The 20249-nt window shown below is 31.1% G+C and overlaps 1 protein-coding gene across 1 annotated transcript; it reads left to right on the plus strand.

The window, feature by feature from the left end:
- Positions 1-461: 461 nt before the first annotated feature.
- On the plus strand, positions 462-3257 carry LOC145131958 (Leucine-rich repeat protein kinase family protein). The gene is made up of 2 exons (XM_079066602.1): positions 462-2194; positions 2409-3257. The coding sequence occupies exons 1-2, from the start codon at positions 733-735 to the stop codon at positions 3050-3052; spliced, it is 2106 nt and encodes a 701-aa protein (XP_078922728.1). The 5' UTR covers positions 462-732; the 3' UTR covers positions 3053-3257.
- Positions 3258-20249: the final 16992 nt, after the last annotated feature.

Genomic DNA, 20249 nt, shown 5'->3' on the forward strand with positions numbered 1-20249 from the left:
AAAATAAAACGATAGTGACGACCCTAAGGGTGGAGGGAGTGGTGCCACACTCCCTCATTTTGCCACACTCCCTTACCACACAGAAAGAGTGATATTCCATGAAAAGAAGCAAGAGAAATAAGTGAGATAGAGAGGGAGGAAGAGTGAGAGAGAGAGAGAGAGAGAATCGCTCCCATTTTTGGCCGCACACCTCAAACCGCACTCCCCAAACCGTATAGAGGGCAATGTTCATTGCGGTTTCACATGCCACATCAGCTAAAATCACACTCCACTCCTTCTGGTATAATAAAATTTAGTTTCGGGTATGAAATACATAACTATTAACATGCGACAAGGACCAATTATATAATTTCGACAAAAAATTATAAAAATAGAAAGAAATTTTATATTCGATAAAAAAATTATTCCCCCCTAGAAAAGTATGGAGCTATATTAATAATCTATATTCCCGATGTCTTGTAGGCTGAAACAAATTGACTTTACCTTTCTTCAATGCTTTCCACCTCTCCAACAAGTCCATGCTCACTCACCCTATTTCACACACAAACTCTTATCTCTCTTGGAGTCTTCTACAAACGCCATTACTGTTCTTTCAAGCTTTTTCTTCTTCACTGCAACTTTCCACTTGCTGCTCTTCTTGTCGATTCATTTCAAAGGTCAGGGTTCTTACCAAATTAAATCTCAAAATTCCCCAATCTCCAACGGTCATATTTCTTTTGGGGTTTTCTTGATATGTTGTCACCTGCTTTTCTTCTTTCAATCTTCTTGATTCTATGCAACTCCCATTTCATAGTTCATGTAGCTTCTTTAAACGATGAAGGCTACACTCTTTTAACCTTCAAACAGTTGATTACACAAGACCCTGAAGGATCTTTAAACAACTGGAACTATTCCGATGAAACCCCTTGTTCATGGAATGGCATTGCATGCAAAGAACTAAAAGTAATTTCCGTTAGTATTCCCAAGAAAAAGCTTCTAGGGTTCATATCTCCTGTTCTTGGATCTCTCTCTGAGCTCAGACATGTTAATTTGAGGAGCAATAAGTTCATGGGTGCTTTGCCTATCGAGCTTTTCAGAGCCGAAAAGCTTCAAAGTTTGGTTCTATACGGCAATTCTTTATCTGGGTCTCTCCCAGATGAAATCAGCAGACTTAGTTACCTCCAAACCCTAGATTTATCAAGTAATTTCTTCAATGGGTCGATTCCCATTTCATTGATTCAATGTAAGAGGTTAAGAAGTCTTGATCTGAGCCAAAACAATTTCACTGGTTCTCTCCCATATGGGTTTGGTTCCAATTTGGGTTTTCTCGAAGAACTTAACCTTTCGTTCAATCGATTCTCTGGTTCGATCCCTAAAGATTTTGGAAACTTGTCTAATTTGCAAGGAACTGTCGACTTATCTCATAATTTCTTCAATGGTTCAATCCCATCTAGCCTCGGTAATCTTCCTGAAAAAGTTTACATCGATCTCACTTACAATAACTTGACTGGTCCAATTCCTCAAAACGGAGCTCTCGTCAACCGTGGCCCCACAGCGTTCATCGGAAACACTGGCTTATGTGGTCCGCCATTAAAGAACCTCTGTTCTCCAAACGACGCAAGTTCACCTTCTTCATTTCCATACCTCCCTACCAACAATCCTTCCGATTCATCTCCCGAAAAGGGTCGCAAAGGTTTGAGTAAAAGCGGTGTGATTGCTATAATCGTTAGTGATGTGATCGGTATTTGTCTCATTGGTTTGATCCTCTCCTATTGTTACTCAAGAATCTGTTTTTGTGGTAGAAAGAAACATGGGAATGAGAAAAAAGGTAAGGGAAGAAACGAGTGTTTGTGTTTTAGAAAAGACGAATCAGAAACTTTATCCGAGCATGTTGAACAATATGATCTTGTCGCATTAGATTCACAATTAGGGTTTGATTTAGATGAGCTTTTAAAGGCTTCGGCTTTTGTTTTGGGAAAGAGTGGGATTGGGATTGTTTATAAAGTTGTTCTTGAAGATGGGGTTACTTTGGCTGTGAGAAGATTGGGTGAAGGTGGTTCTCAAAGATTTAAAGAATTTCAAACGGAAGTTGAAGCAATTGGGAAAATTAAACATCCGAATATCGTAACTTTGAAGGCTTACTATTGGTCGGTTGATGAGAAGTTGCTTATCTATGATTATATCCCCAATGGCAATCTTGGCACTGCAATTCATGGTAATTTACCAATTTTATAGCTTTTGTATTAATTTGTCCTATTGTTATCTATTTCGGTCATAGTGTACAACTTGTTTTGTCATATCCTACAAGCGTACGGATTGTTTAATGCATGTTAAACACTGTACAACCTGTTTTGTCATGTGTACAAGATTGTGTAATGCATGTCAAACACAGTACACCTTGTTCTGATGCAGTCTGTTGTTGTTTTCAGGGAAGTCCGGTGTGCCATCTTTTGTGCCGCTTGCATGGTCCGCCCGTTTGAAGATAATGAGAGGAGCCGCTAAAGGTGTAGTCTACCTACACGAATTTAGTCCCAAAAAGTATGTCCATGGTGACCTAAAACCATCAAACATTTTACTCGATTCAAACATGGAGGCCCAAATCTCTGATTTTGGCCTCAGCCGCCTCGCCAACATAGCCGGAGGCAGCACACCGGCGGTCCAATCCACCCGGGTGGTGTCAGAAGTTGCTTCCAACACCACCCCAACTGCCGCCACATCTAATACTCCGGCGACTCAGTATCAAGCACCTGAAGCTTTCAAGGTGGTGAAACCTTCACAAAAATGGGATGTTTACTCTTTTGGGGTTGTGTTATTGGAGATGATCACCGGAAAACCGCCGGTGGTGGCGGTTGGGGCGGAGGAGATGGATCTTGTTCATTGGATTCAGATGTGTATTGAAGAAAAAAAGCCGGTTTCAGATGTATTGGATCCAGGGTTAGGGCAAGATGTTGATAAAGAAGAGGCGATTATAGCGGTTTTGAAGATTGCAATGGGGTGCACTCAAAGTAACCCAGAAAGAAGACCATCGATGAGACATGTTGCTGAGGTATTGGATAGATTGGGTCAAGATTGAATGGGAATGGGAATGGTGGGAAGTGTTGGGTGAGTTTTGGATATTTGGAAAGTAAAAGGGTGTATGGTGTAAATCTGGTGAGGGTAACCAAAGTGAAAAGTGGAGAATGTATTATTTTATTTTGTTTCTTTGCTTGTTCTTTTTCATGCAAACAGTTGGATGTTAATTTTTTAATGTAAATTTTGGAAAACATGTAATTGTGTCATATTGGTCTTGGTAATGGTGCTTCCATTTTACTTTTGACTAATGGTTTTTGTTTGTCTTCGATTGTAACACTCATTAAAACATTAAATTTTTTATACCCATTTACGTTATAAATTGTTTTTTTATAAGGGCATTCATATTCATAATACACTGAACTTTATAGAGTTTAACAGATTACCGCGTCATTATCCATCTTTATACAATTCATATAACTTTATTATTATTTTTTCTCTATAATGTATTGAACTCTACAAAGTTCAATAGAATGTTATAAAATATAATCTATACTAAATATTTAAGAATTAATTTTTTTTCATTGAATTATTTAATGGTCATTGAATTCCAAATTCATTTAATGTCATTGAACTCCAAATCCATTTAATGTCACTGTAACATCTCATAGAGTTTCATTCATTAAATGACACATGAACTTTTCATCTCATTCAATTTTTCCATTAAACTCATCATTGTGGATGCTTTAAGTTATATGTTATACTAGAAATTAATGATTTTAAAAAGACCAGTTTCACTTTGGTTTTTATAAAGTTTCTAGTTTTTTGAATAAAAAGAAAAATCAAACATTTTCACTTTTTCTTTTTAATTTATTTGGTCTTCTTGAGATCACGAGGAGTATGGGTGCAAGTGAGCTAAGGTATTCATGATCGATTCGTTAAAAGCTCGGTTTGTGATTGAATTAAACGAACCCAAGCCGAGCTCGAACCTAAATATAAGACTCGTTTAAATGAGTCCGAGTTGAGTTTCAATTAGTGAGTTTGCAAGCCTTATCGAGTTATATATATATATATATATATATATATATATATATATATATATATATATATATATAGGGTTAGGTTCATGTGAGACAAATGAATTTTGTGAGACAAAGGGACCAAATCTTGATCACTCATCTCAAATACTTAGTGGCTAGGAATAAAACATAAAAACACTATAAAAGGCTGATGTAGGCGGTGACAATTTTGAAAATACGTCAAAGTTTGTGATTAACTATGGATCAGGACTCAGGAGGGATAGCTCTGTCATTTTGCACTCAAATCATATGAGAGCTTATTCTTTTCTTCCCAATCGTGATTTGCTTCTTCTTTCTCCCATAAACTTTTCTTGATTTGGATTTTTCTCAAGCGTAATTCCATAGAATATGAAATCGACCCAAATCTTCTCAATCTTATTCCACAAAACCCTAGAAATCTGCCCCATCAACGAGAACTCGCAACAAAAAACCCAAGTTTTGGTTCTGTAACAATTCAACGAAAATCCATAGTCGCATCCCTAATTGACGAGATTTATTTCTTCAATACATCGATTTATTCAGATCAAACATCGATCGTGGTTGTTTCAAACACAAAAACCTCTCCAAATGAGAAAATTACCCCTATTACAGGTTTTCTGATTTTAGATTTTGATAAATTAGATCTTATCTTCTCTGAATATCTTAATAGTATATGAAATGACTCTTCGATTAATAGTTTGTTTAACTTTTTATGTTAATTTGTTGATTAATCACATAATCTAACATTACATTAGCAAACTAGGGTTTGATAGATTAGTATTATGTTTTGATGAAATTATGGTTTTTAGTTTAAGATACTCTGTAATGGAATCTATTGGTTTTATGTTTCTGACTATAATACGTTTTGAGAATCTGAGGATTTGTTATTCTATTTTGACATAATCGAATTCATTTCTCTGTATTTTTAGTCCGACAATATCACATTTAGATTCATATTCTAGATAATATAGATTATAAATTGTCTCTTGCAATAGGCTTCAGGAAGTTTTTATTTTGTTTATTCTAAATTGTGAATTATTTTTCTGAAAATGTTTATTGTAGCTATGGTTTGTATTTGATCCAGATTCACTATAGCTTGAGTTAGGAATGAACTTGTTTATTGTAGTTTCGGTTAAATATTTTTTGAAATTGTTTACTGTAGCAATGATTAGTGTTTAATACCTATTTAAAGCTGAAATTGTTTGTTCAGGTTGGTAGTGGTTGTTAACCTAAGGTCTGATTAGGTCTATTCTTTTGTATTTTATATAATATTAAATCTTTTGTCTGAATTATATTAGATATTACTAATCGAAGTTAAGTAAATGTGTGCCTGATAACCTAATATTATACATATTCTTAGTTGATAAGTTAGATCTTGATTTTTTTTATATAGATGTTATTTTGTTAGAAACTACTTTCTTTAAACCTTTTCTGATGAGTTAATGTGAAATATTGTGAAATTACGTGTCATATTACGATTTTAGACATTATGATTTTGTTGGAAACAACTTGCTTTGAACCTTTTTGTTGAATAATGTGTAATATCTTATTTTACACATTCTTCTTTTGTTGGAAACAACTCTGCTTTGAACCTTTTTTGTAAAGTATTGTGATAGTACTTGATTAACAATGAAGGAATGTGATATATTCTGGAATTATGTGTCATATTCTGATGAAAAATATGTAATATTCTAAGTATTATGATTAGTAAAATTTGAGTTCTAATGATATTTTGTTGATTAATTAGATAATGCGTTACACATACATTGAAATAAGGTTTAATACATAAATATTCTAGGCATTCTGATTTAACACAATTTCTTATTCCTTCTCATCTGGATTTTCAATCTTGTGATTCTGATTATGAAACTAGATCAAGTTCTGGATCGTCAAATATTCCTAAATAAAAGAAACCGAAGCTTTTTATTCCAGCAAATGGTTTATTCTACACAATCGGATTTAGAGTGTGCATCCAGAGTTATTCCAGGTAACGTATAATACTATAATTTCTTCACTGTTATATATTTGTGTGTGATTTTGAGTGAATGTATTATAATCATTGATTTTATCTTTGTATGTAACTTTGAGTTAATATATTCATCTCTGAGATATTCTATAAATCTATGTGTTTTGATTATAATATATTTTTAGTCAAAAATCACTGTATCTTCGAAGATGTATTATAATCAAGATATTTCACTGTATAGTTATCTCTGAAACTTACGACGTAATGTAATATAGTATTGTATAACATATAATTTAGAACTACCTCTATTAACATAAAGGTCTGATTAGGTGACTAGGTTATCTGATCTTTTGTTTTTTTATATAATATTAAATCTCTTGTTTGAATTATACTACATATTACTAATCGAAATTAAAGGAACATAAACTTTATTTGGAGTCAGTACCATGTGGACAGTTATGTTTTTTTGTTATTTTATCTCAGATTCTACTTTGTGTATTGTTAATAATGTCTTGATCATATTAGATTTGTGTAAAATTTAATGTGAAAATAAAATAAATTCTCTAATTGTAAATTATTTATTAAACAATTTTAATATTGTTAATTATTTGCAGAATGTTAGAATATTTTAGTATAATAAATTGATTGTTTATATCATAGTTTTATTGTTTTAATAATAGTATGGTTTATGTTTTGATATAGTTGAAATTAAGAAACTATTAAATCAAGGGAAAAATGAGTTTTTGATCCTAAAGGAAAGAATGTTGAACAATTTCTATCATCGGAAATAGATAAAGACAAAAAAAAGTCATACTTCATGATACTTCGTCTGATAGCTCGTCATCTAATCAAGACGCATCAACAGAATATGAACAAGTACATATGACATTATAGTTGTAATTTTAGAATATATGATGTATAATGTTGATATTCAATTATGTATTTACAAGAATAGTACTTGTAATGTTTTAGTTTATGTCATGTAATGTAGTAACATCTTTCTTATATTACATGAGTTTATATTTAAAGTTTGTATATGTAACATTCTATTAAAATTAGGCTTTTATATACTCTTATAGAATAATGTTCTAGGATATTCTAAGTTATATGTACAATATCCTAATAAAATAATGTTCTACATTTTCTATTAAATAAGTTGATTTACTACATGTAAATAATGTGTACATATAGAATATTCTAATATAATAATATTGTATATAACCTCTTTTCAAAAGTTATATGTAGAATATAACGATAGAATAATGTTCTCGGATATTTTAAGTTATATGTAGAATATTTTAATTGAATATTTCTTAATTAAAATTAGGTTCTTTTATACTCTTGTAGAATTTCTAGAATATTCTAAGTTATATGTAGCATGTAGCATATTCTAATATAATAATGTTCTACATTTTTTAATTGAATAAGTTTATTTACTAAATGTAAATAATGTGTATATATATAATATTCTAATATAATAATATTATATATGACCTCTTTTCAAAAGTTATATGTAGAATATTATAATAGAATAAGGTTCTCGGATATTTTAAGTTATATGTATAATATTCTAACAAAATATTTCTTAGTTAGAATTAGGTTTTTTTATACTCTTATAAGTTATATGTAGAATATTTCTTAATTAACTTACATTATGTAAAATTCTAATATTATATGTAATATTATGTAATAGTCTAAATTTACAATTTATAGCGTTATAGGAATATATAGAATAGTGTAGAAAAAAAATGATTTATAGAAAAGAAAAGTTTATAATGTTAATGTGTAATAATCCGAAAGATTGTAATATGATGTAATATTATATTATAAGATGAAATATTCTAATTCAGACCATCATTCCCTTCAAGTGTGTAGGAAACCAAATAATATATAGGAACCTAGACTAATAAACTTTTTAAACGAGTGAGAAACATATAAGTTTATAAAATGAAATGAATACTTTTAGGATAAATATCAAACTTTTCTCTGGAAGTTGAAACGTATTCTAAAACCTCATAGACTAAAAACCAAATTTCAAGTTTGTATTATAAAAAATATATCACAAGGTTACAGTATTTAATAATATGTTGTTAATTGATATGTAATATTATGAAATTGTATGAAATATTCTGATATTAAAGTGTAATATTTTAAATTGTGTTATAACATATAAAATGAACTTATATTACATAAGATTCTAATGTTATATTTAATATTCTGAATATACATACGATTCTAACAGAATAATTTAATTAGGTTGTATATATTCAAGTTACAACTTAATATTCTTATAGAATAATGCTATAAGATGTTTGTATATGTAGAACATTCTAAATAGAATGTAACATTAAATGATTATATGAACATCAAATATCGAACTAGAATATAACAATATATATGTAAGAAAATTAAAATAATGCACAACTTATTTGTAAATACCAATGTAAAAGTAAAAACTTAGAATATAGTGTTATCGTTTTATTCAATTACCTCAAATACATCACTTGAAATCAAACAAACAAAATATAAGCAAATTTATAACACCCCACTACATTGAATGAGACACTCCAGAAAACTATTATCAAGCCACATTCTCTACAGTTCCATTCAAGACTTACCTAAAAAGTTGTAATGTTAGAAAACATGAAAGTTTTAGCTAATTTCATAACTGTATGTACCACTTTACACTGTGAAAGGGGTTTGATGGGTATTAGGATATATATGTGCTGCAATAATAATGCTTAAAGTTGCACAAATGTAAGGAACAATTTCATCAAGAAAGAAATAAAGAGAGTGCAAGGAGTAAATTAAACCAACATCCTCTTTACAGATTTCGATTCTAAAGATGAACCAAGTCCTCATCATCCATCAACTTCTTAGCCACTTTAACTCTTTATGGACCAAGCACCATTGAAACTAACATGTCAATATGCTTCTTGGAGTTCTCATCATTAATTAATGGTGGCAAGATATGGATGATATGCTTCTTCCAACATATGCACTGAACATTTGCATCGATGACAGTTGTATGTCCTTCAATCACTGACAAAAAGAAGAAGTACACCAGTCATCACTAAGTTAAGAAAAATCAGCTTGGAATTTGGGGTCAATATCATTAAATAGTAACAAAGTTTAAGGGTGGGAAGGAATGAGTGATATATCATACTCTACATCAGACTCTTTATTCATTCATGACTTTCATCAAACAGGTAGAGTGCATGTATAATGTAAGAGAATTGGCTCAAGAACAATAATAGTTATGTACATACCTTGGATGAAAACGATGATCACAGAGCTAAAATCGATAACAATCTTGTAATGAATTGTTAATGTCGATAGATGAACATAAACCTCAATCACTCAAATCGAAGCAAATATAAGATTGATTAGCATGAATCGGAGATTAAGGAATGTTGATCGATTAGTGTGAATTGGTAGAAAGAATCGAAGCAGCTGAGTTTTGTGATAACGATGAAGATAGCATATCTGATGATCTAAAATTTAACCTAGTGACTAATCTACCCCTAATTAACTAATCTTTTAGATTAATTAGTGTTAATCACGTTTTCTTATGAGCCACAAGATCAATTTTGATCAAAGGCTTAGATTTGGTCCCCATGTCTCACAAAATATAGGTGGTCTCAAATGAATATCTACATATATATATATATATATATATATATATATATATATATATATATATATATATATATATATATATATATATATATATATATATATATACATAGCGGAGCGTTCAATTGAGAAATTTTTTTATCGCGAGAACATTTGAGAACAAATTTGGACTACACAATTTTTTTAATTAAAATTATAAAATAATATTCATATAAATCAAAAAATAGTTACAGACAATAAAAAAACTCACTAACTAACACCACTCACCACCCAACCAACACCACCCACCACCACCACCCGCCACCACCACCCGTCACCCATCACTACCCACCACCACCCACCACCACCACCACCACCCGCCATCACCATCACCACCCACCACCATCACTACCCAACCACCACCACCTGCCACCACCACCCATCTCCACCGCCTGCCACCACCACCCACAACCACTACCTACCACCCATCACCACCACCCGCCACCACCACCTACCACCACCACCCATCACTACCCACCACCACCACCCGCCACCACCACCCATCACTAACCACCACCCACCACCTACCACCCATCACTACCCACCGTCCACCACCCACCACCACCAACAACAACCACCACCCACCACCACCACCACCACCACCCACCACCTACCACCAATCACTACCCACCATCCACCACCCACCACCACCAACAACAACCACCACCCACCACCACCACCACCACCACCACCACCCACCACCATCACCACCCAACCACCACCACCCACCGCCACCACCCACCTCCACCACCCATCACCACCGCCCGCCACCACCACCAAGAACCACTACCTACCACCCATCACTACCCACAACCACCAACCACCACCCATCACTAACCACCACCACCACCACCCACCACCTACCACCCAGCACTACCCACCATCCACCACCCACCACCACCACCCACCACCACCACCACCACCACCACCCACCACCATCACCACCCAACCACCACCAACCGCCGCCACCACCCACCTCCACCACCGATCACCACCGTCCGCCACCATCACCAACAACCACTACCTACCACCCATCACCACTACCCATAGCTACCCACCACCACCAACCACTACCCACCACCCATCACTACCCACCACCCACCACCACCCACCCACCACAACCACCACCATCACCACCATCGCCCGCCACCACCACCACCAACAACCACTAGCCACCACCCATCATTACCCACCACCCACCACCACCACCACCCGCCACCGCCACCCATCACTACCCACCACCACCACCAACCACCACCCACCACCCATCACTACGCACCACCCACCACCACCCATCACTACGCAACACCCACCACCACCATCACTACCCACCACCACCAACCACCATCCAACACCCATCACCACCCACCACCCATCACTACCCACCACCCACCACCACCACCCACCACAACCACCCACCACCACCACCACCATCGCCATCCACCATCATCACCACCCACCACCACCACCCACCACTATCACCATCACTTGCAACCACCCACCCACCCACCACCGATCACTATCACCACCATTTGCAACCACCCACCCACCACCACCCATCACAACCACCCCACCTCTATCACCCGTCGTCCCCACCCCCACCTACAAAGATTTGTTATTGTGTTTTTAATTCATTAGTTTTTCTCGTGTATATAATCACATGTGATTATATGTATCGAGTCACATGTGATTATATATATCAAATCATATATGATTTATATGTTATTAAATACATATAATCACATGTGATTAAATACACGTGAAAAACTAGTGAATCGAGAATGCAAAAATGAATATTGTCCACGTAAATCATATGTGATTAGATACATATAATTACACGTGATTATATGTATTTAATAAAATATTATTTACGTGGGCTGTATTTATTTTCGTGTTTTGGATTTAATAATTGGCATCGTGTATTAAATCACATGTGATTATATGTATTTAATCACATATGATTTACATGGACAATATTTGTTTTCACGTGTTTATTCAATAGTTGTTCTTGTGTATTTAATCACATGTGATTATATTTATTTAATCACATATGATTCGTATGGAAAGTATTTATTCTTGCGTCGATTCAATAATTTTTCTAATATATTTAATCACATGTGATTATATGTATATAATCACAAATGATTTATGTGGGCAAGATTCATTATTTCTTTCTCAATTCAATAGTTGTACTCATGTACTTAATCACATGTGATTATATGTATTTAATCACATATGATTTACATGGACAATATTTGTTTTCACGTGTTGATTCAATAGTTGTTCTTGTGTATTTAATCACATGTGATTATATTTAATTAATCACATATGATTCGTATGGAAAATATTTATTCTTGCGTCGATTAAATAATTGTTCTAATATATTTAATCACATGTGATTATATGTATTTAATCATATATGATTTGTGTGGACAAGATTCATTATTTCTTTCTCAATTCAATAGTTGTACTCATGTACTTAATCACATGTGAGTATATGTATCAAATCGCATATGATTTTTATTGATAATATTCATGATTTAATATTTTTTCTTATGTATTTAATCATATTTGATTTTATGTATTAATCACATATGATTAATGTGGAAAAAGAAAAACTATTTAATCAAAAACGCGAAAATGAATCTTGTGTACAGAAATGATATGTGACTAAATGTACAAGAACAACTATTGAACAAGAATGTGAAAATGAATATTGTCCATATAAATCATAGCTAATTAGATACATATAATCTCATGTAATTAAGCACATAAGAACAACTGAATCGAGAACGCAAAAATAAATATTTTCCACATAAATTCTATGTGATTAGATACATATAATCACATGTGATTATATGCATTTAATCACATATGATATATGTGGACAATATTTATCTTTGTGTTCTCTATTCAACAGTTGTTCTTGTGTATATAATCATATGTGATTATATGTATCTAATCACATATGATTTATATAGACATCATTATTTTTTGTCCGTGTAAATCATATGTGACTAGATACATATAATCACATATGATTGTATGTATTTAATCACATATGATTACAGTGGACAAAGAGCAGTTATTGAATCGAGAATGTGACAATGAATCTCATCCACATAAATCATATTTGATTGGATACATATAATCACATGTGATTATATGTATTTAATCGCATATGATTTACATCTTTTCACGTGTTGATTCAATAGTTCTTCTTGTGTATTTAATTACATGTGATTATATCTATTTAATCACATATGATTTGTATGGAAAATATTTATTCTTGCGTCGATTAAATAACTGTTCTAATATATTTAATCACATGTGATTATATGTATTTAATCACATATGATTTATGTGGACAAGATTCATTATTTCTTTCTCAATTCAATAGTTGTACTCATGTACTTAATCACATGTGATTATATGTATCAAATCGCATATGATTTTTTTTGATAATATTCATGATTCAATATTTTTTCTTATGTATTTAATCATATGTGATTTTATGTATTAATCACATATGATTAATGTGGATAAAGAAAAACTATTTAATCAAAAACGCGAAAATGAATCTTGTGTACAGAAATGATATGTGACTGAATGTACAAGAACAACTATTGAACAAGAATGTGAAAATGAATATTGTCCATATAAATCATAGCTAATTAGATACATATAATATCATATAATTAAGCACACAAGAACAACTGAATCGAGAACGCAAAAATAAATATTTTCCACATAAATTATATGTGATTAGATACATATAATCACATGTGATTATATGCATTTAATCACATATGATATATGTGGACAATATTTATCTTTGTGTTCTCGATTCAATAGTTGTTCTTGTGTATATAATCATATGTGATTATATGTATCTAATCACATATGATTTATATAGACATCATTATTTTTTGTCCGTATAAATTATATGTGACTAGATACATATAATCACATATGATTATATGTATTTAATCACATATGATTACAATGGACAAAGAACAATTATTGAATCGAGAATGTGACAATGAATCTCATCCACATAAATCATATATGATTGGATACATATAATCACATGTGATTATATGTATTTAATCATATATGATTTATGTAGACAATATTTATTTTTGCGGTTTTGACTGAATAATTGCTTTTGTGTAATTAATCACATATGATTATATGTATATAATCACATATGATTTGAGGTGGACAAGATTTATTTTTTCCTTCTCGATTAAATAGTTGAGCTCATGTACTTAATCACATATGATTATAAATATAATCACATGTGATAAAATACATGAGAACAACTATTGAATCGACAAAGCAAAAGTGAATTATGTCCACATAAATCAAATGTGATTAGATTCATATAATCACATGTGATTATATGTATTTAATCACACATGATTAATTTGGATAAAGATTTGTTTTCGCGTTCATATATAATTACATGTGATTGTATATATCTAATCACATATTATTTAAATAGACAAGATTTGCTTTTTCCAAATAAAATCATATGTGATTAGAAACATATAATCACATCTGATTAAATGTATTTAATCACATATGATTAAATTGGAAAAAAACGATTATTGAATCGAGAACGCGAAAAGAATCTTAGCCACATAAATCATATGTGATTAGATAGACATAATCACATGTTATTAGGGTATCTATGAACAATAACATAAAACAAGTAATGCCGACATAATAGGAGAGTTAGTACTCACCTCCTTGATCTTGAAAATTAGCTAGCATGAGCAAGATGGATCTTTTCCTTTCCGAGAACCTACACAAAAATTATAACATTATTTAGCTTGTGTTTGTTGTATTTATCTTATAAAACTTATGTGCATATTTCCTTATTTTCTCTTTGATTGTTGTCCTCTGTTTGGGATATGTTTTCTTACCTTTCAACCCATTTTTAAATTTTGATAAAATTATACTGGTAAAGTTCCCCCTTTTATCTTTTCAGAAAGAACTCATTCTAATGATTTTTGGCTTATTTTATATTAAATTTACAAGTTGGTAACTCTTAGTTGTCATTTTCTGGACCACTCAACACTCTTTGAATAAACTGTATCGATCTACTAAGAATTACATCAGGACCTTTATATGTTGAAAACTATACATCCATATCTAACTATAGGCTTTGGAATTTTGGCATTTGGAGTTTTAATGAATTTATTATGATTTTTTGAAGACAGTGCATGAAATCTGTGACAGCATGGACCAGCCTGAAAAGATTGCCAATTTTACCCCTCAAGGGGTTGGAATTTCGAAATGTGATTCAAAGTTTGAAGAAACTAGACAAACTAAGATTTCCAGAAAACTAAGTCTCATGATTTTTAGGTGTTCTTATTGACCTGCACGAATTTTAGAAGTTGGAGGACAGATTTGGGAAAATTGATCATAATAGCTTTTAAATTAATTTTGGTGTTCTATTAAGGACTTAATGGTTAAGCCTTAAGTTTATCACTTTTTATATGATTGTTGGTTACTTATTAGGCTATTAAGATATGAAATTCAATTTAACCTAAGGGCCTTAATTCTTGGCTTAATGAGGGTTCAAAGTTAAGGATTTTCACATAAAATGCTACTTTTTCATTGAGGCATTTCATCGAACACTTGGTGTTCATAAAAAATCTATACAAATATCAACTTTACTAGCTATTATGATTGTGTGTGTAATTATAGAGATAAGAGTGACCACCTGCAACATTGATAAACTCTACAAATATCAACTTTACTAGCCGAAAAGTTCACAAATCCATTCTGATGTATTATGTGTAGATAATATATTTTGTGGTATGACACTATCAATTACTGACGTTGTGAAAGCGAACTCGTAATCAATCCAAATAGTTGATAATTATCCTCACATAGGCCTGTCTAATTATTAGAACTTAAATGAATTAAACCCTAGAATCCACTAGTTGACCATCATCATGTGGAGATGGAAACGACAAATCGATTTAGGGCACAAAGAGAAAGAAGAAGAAATACTGTTAATATGAAGCTTTTAAGTCTCCTACCTCAGCCCCCTGAGGTCAATGGTGACCACCATGGTATACGATTACAACAGGACCTCAAGCGACTCTGCAACTTGGACCTCTTTCATGAACCACCCGATGATATTTTCCAATACGACTCCATCGTTGGCGGCGAAGAAGGTGAGGACGTGAGTGACGAACAGGTCTACGGTTGTGTGGATTTCATCTCCGGCATCGGTTATTTGTATCTGAATGACATAATATGGTGGGGGAAGTTAGGTGGGTAATTTGTATTTGAATAACAAACACGCTTGTTTTTTGAACTCATAGGCTAAAAAATGTTCTCAAATTGTCACGGGAAAAATGTTCTCATTGGAACATAACTCTCTCTCTCTCTCTCTCTCTCTCTCTATATATATATATATATATATATATATATATATATATATATATATATATATATATATATAGTTCACGAGCCGAGGTCGAGCTTAATTCTTAAGGCTTGGATCGAGTTGAGTTCAAGCTCGAACTTCTTAAAAATTAAACGAGTTGAACTCGAACTTGGTCAGACTCAGGCTCAAGATCAGGCTCGACACGGTTTGTTTACACCCCTAACTGAAGGATGTCACTTTCAATACAATTTAGTTATTATCAAGTTGAAGGGATTCATTATTTATGAAGTAAACAGAGAAACATAGAAGAAGGAAAATAGGTGAACGATTAGGGAAAAAGAGGGAATACTTTTTTTTTCACACATGTCGTATATCTTAAGGGACATAAATACAGATGCTACCAAATAATACCTAAATTTAAAAAGTAAAAATGTTTTTTGATTAAAAAATTAAATGACTATAAAACAAGGCCTAAACCAGAAAGATTTGCAAGCTATATTGACCTCATCATTATTATTTTTATTTTGTAATATAATATTATACTTAATTAATAAACTTATTTATTAGTTTCTTTTTCTTTTTTGTAATTGTCGTTTGCTTTATATTTTAATAATTTTTTTAACTACTTTTCATATAATAAACAAAATTTATAATATAATAAATGTTTGATTACTTTAAAGTTTAAAGCAGACATACAAACTTCTACAAAACTAAAATCATGTTCACGATTTTGATAATTTTATATACTTTAATAATTTATATATAAAAATTGTACATAATTATTTTTATTTTGATATATTATCGAATAATTATTAATTATATATAATAAATATATTTATTATGTATATAAGGTAGTTATCGTTAATATGTTAGTGATGGCCAATTTACAAATATACTAGTATTTCACAAATACATATAGAAATTCTTTTAAAAACTAATATAGCATAATTGAAAAACCAATATCTTGTATAAATATCCTCTTTTATATATACTGCAAACTTTTGTTGTTGGAGAAAGTATGTATATCTCAATTAATAATAAATAAAATATAAGTTTTATTTAAAATAAAAATTAATTTATTGATAACGGAATGAATTAATTATAAACATGTATTTCTATTATCATTTAAAATGGAAGAATTACGTATATACCCTTATTAGACATTAAAATATCATATTTGTCCAATTTATTTTTCAAATATCATATCTACCTTTAATACAAATTTAAAATATCCTATATGCCTTTTTTTTTTAAATCAAAATATCATATATGTCATTTTTAAATATCAAAAATATCATATATGTTATTTTAAATATCAAAATATCAATTGTAATATCTAAAATATCATCGCTCTACAACATGCTATTCAACAAAATGTCAAAAACAAAAACTAAACCATCAATGCATACATTCCAGAGAGGGCTGAAGATGAAACGTTTTGTTTGTCAAGATAACGATATTCCAACAATTTAGAAATAGATGTTTCATGATTATAGACGTAAGGATAATATGGTTAAAATCTTTAATTATTTTAATAATTCTAAGATATGAAAAATAATTATAAACTATTAAAAATATTAATAAAAAGATTTGACAAAAATATGACATTTAGAAAATTTATAAAGATAAATATAATATTAAAAAATTAAATTGAACAATATAATAATATAACATTTTGATGAAGAACATTTATCATCAAATACTTTTACATTTGTCTTGATATCTTTATAGAAATTCAGTTAAATAATATAATAATCAATAAAGATAAAATAAAGTTGGAAAAGAAAAGTGGGGTTGAATGAAAATCAAATATGTCGTTGATTGGAAGCGCGCATAACGCAATTAGGCCGTCATTCATGCCTCACCCACATTATATGTTTCACAAATTATTTTTCTTTTTGTTGGTGTTTTTTTTATTTATTTTTAGCATATTTTGATAAATATACATAAAAATAATTATAGTTTTTTTTTTCTTCCGTTTAATCATCATATTTTATTCCGATTAACAAAAGTTATGTACTTAAAAACATTATTCATTATGACTTCTGTAAATCAATAATTATTGTTTTTTGAGGTGTTAAACTTGAATATAACATGGTTTCTCGTCATGGCACTCTATAAAATAAAAATTATATTTATGCAATGTCTTTTTATTTGGACTAACATGTTATACATATATTATATAGGTAATAAAAAGTTATTTCTTAAAGTTGGATGTTATTTTAGAAAATACATATGATGTTGTTATGTAAGTTAATAAGAGACTGTCAATTTAACATATATTAAACTAGAAATATGAGTACCACCGGCTAAAGTGATTTTTTTCTTCAAAAATAGATAAATTTTATTAACTGAAATAAATTTAATGATTAAACTGCAAAATAACTAAAACATAATGATAACCCTAAACTTAACTTGTTGCATAATTTTTTTGTTGCTTGTGGTAAACATAGGTTCGGTTTTTCAATTATTGATGGACCTTTTGTCCTTGTATACAAAGATTGGTGCGTTTGTTTTTTTTTTTTTTTTTTTTGGCGTGAAAAAATAGTTGATGTTGCATGTTGGTCCATAAAGGGTTTTCTGATTTTGTCATCATTAAACAATAGATAATCATTTCTTTTTTAAAACTTATAGGCTAATTTCAAATCATGTTAACTTTTTACTGTATCTATATTCTAAAAAGTGTTAAACTCTCCTTTCACCTTTGGCTATATTTTAGAATTAGAAAACTTGAAGTGCAAACGAACCGGGTTTAGCAAGACTTTTGCCCGTTTTTGAAAATCCACAGCCCATGTCCTATTTATTTGAGTTTGACTGGAAAAAAGCCTAATCACTATTCTCGATCCAGAAGACTCGATCTGAACTCATTTGGCCCAATAGTCCTCCTATTTTGGTTTTCGATTTTTGTTTTTTTAATAATTTATTATAGATATTATTATATAATATTTCACCATTCCATATTTTATTAAAAAAATATTTTCTACATAAAAACCAAGCTGCCAACATACAAAATAATTGTGGTAAAAATCTAAATGACAAAAATATACTATTAGAAAAAAATGTTTTATATAGGTGTAACATCTGCAACAAAATATATGTACATAAAATATAATTTAAAATATGGCAGAATATATATTTTTTATATAATATACTTGAAGAAAATGTTCTATAAAGGTGTAGCGGTTAAACGCGAAAAGGTTGCGTCACTAACTATTTTTGGATGTCAAAATCAATTCTTTTAAAAACCACATTTATAGAACTCGGGGTAGTAACATTATAATGCATGAACCGTTAGATTATGTTGAGAAACTCCACAATATCTAGCACAAAAAAAACAAAAGTATGAAACACAAAAGGTATACACGCATGTTAATATTTTCATGCACACTTTCTCATGTTTGGTCATTTTGCATGAGATGACTTTTAAAACAGTCTGAACCCACTCCCCAAATCCATAAGAAGGGATACTTATGTTAGATCCATACATGCATGTTTCTATTTTACCCATCCAAAAACTAAAACATTGGTTGGTCTAAGTGTTGATCTTCATTCTAACAATCACTCAAGAAGTTCACATTGTTGAGTTTTATTCACAAATAGTTATAATAAACTATGAGTTTAGCAACAGAAGCATTAAAATTTGAATAACATTAAAACCATTTTATACCCACCAAATATCATTTTGCTATCATGAAAATATTAAATCAGCCATAGAAAGAAAAAGAACTACAACCTTTGAAGATTTTGATTCATCTCGGAAGGTTGGAAGTTGATGAAAATGACAATGACTCAAAGTAGAGTTTCTCTAGAAGTATCCACCAAGCAAGAGTAAACCACTTCAAGATCATAGTCGTCACTTGTATTAAACACTTCTTAAGCCTTATAGACTTATACCATATAAGCCTTAAATTAGAAGCAACTTAGAACACATTAAACTCTACACTACACAATGAAAGAGAGGAGAGGGGAGAAAGCATGTATGCTCTCGGCTTTTGAGAGAAAAAAAAAAAGAAAAAGAAGCGAAAAAACTAGCAAGGTTTTTGTCTAATCTCTTCTTTATATACCTACACATGTGTACAAATGCACCATATCTTCAACAAAGTCAAAATATGGTATTGTAAGAAGTATGACATGAAAGAGGTAAAACCAACAC

This window comes from Lactuca virosa, chromosome 8, assembly GCF_052849685.1.
Source record: "Lactuca virosa cultivar CGN04683 chromosome 8, Lactuca_virosa_CGN04683_v6, whole genome shotgun sequence".
In the NCBI taxonomy this organism is placed as follows: Eukaryota; Viridiplantae; Streptophyta; class Magnoliopsida; order Asterales; family Asteraceae; genus Lactuca; species Lactuca virosa.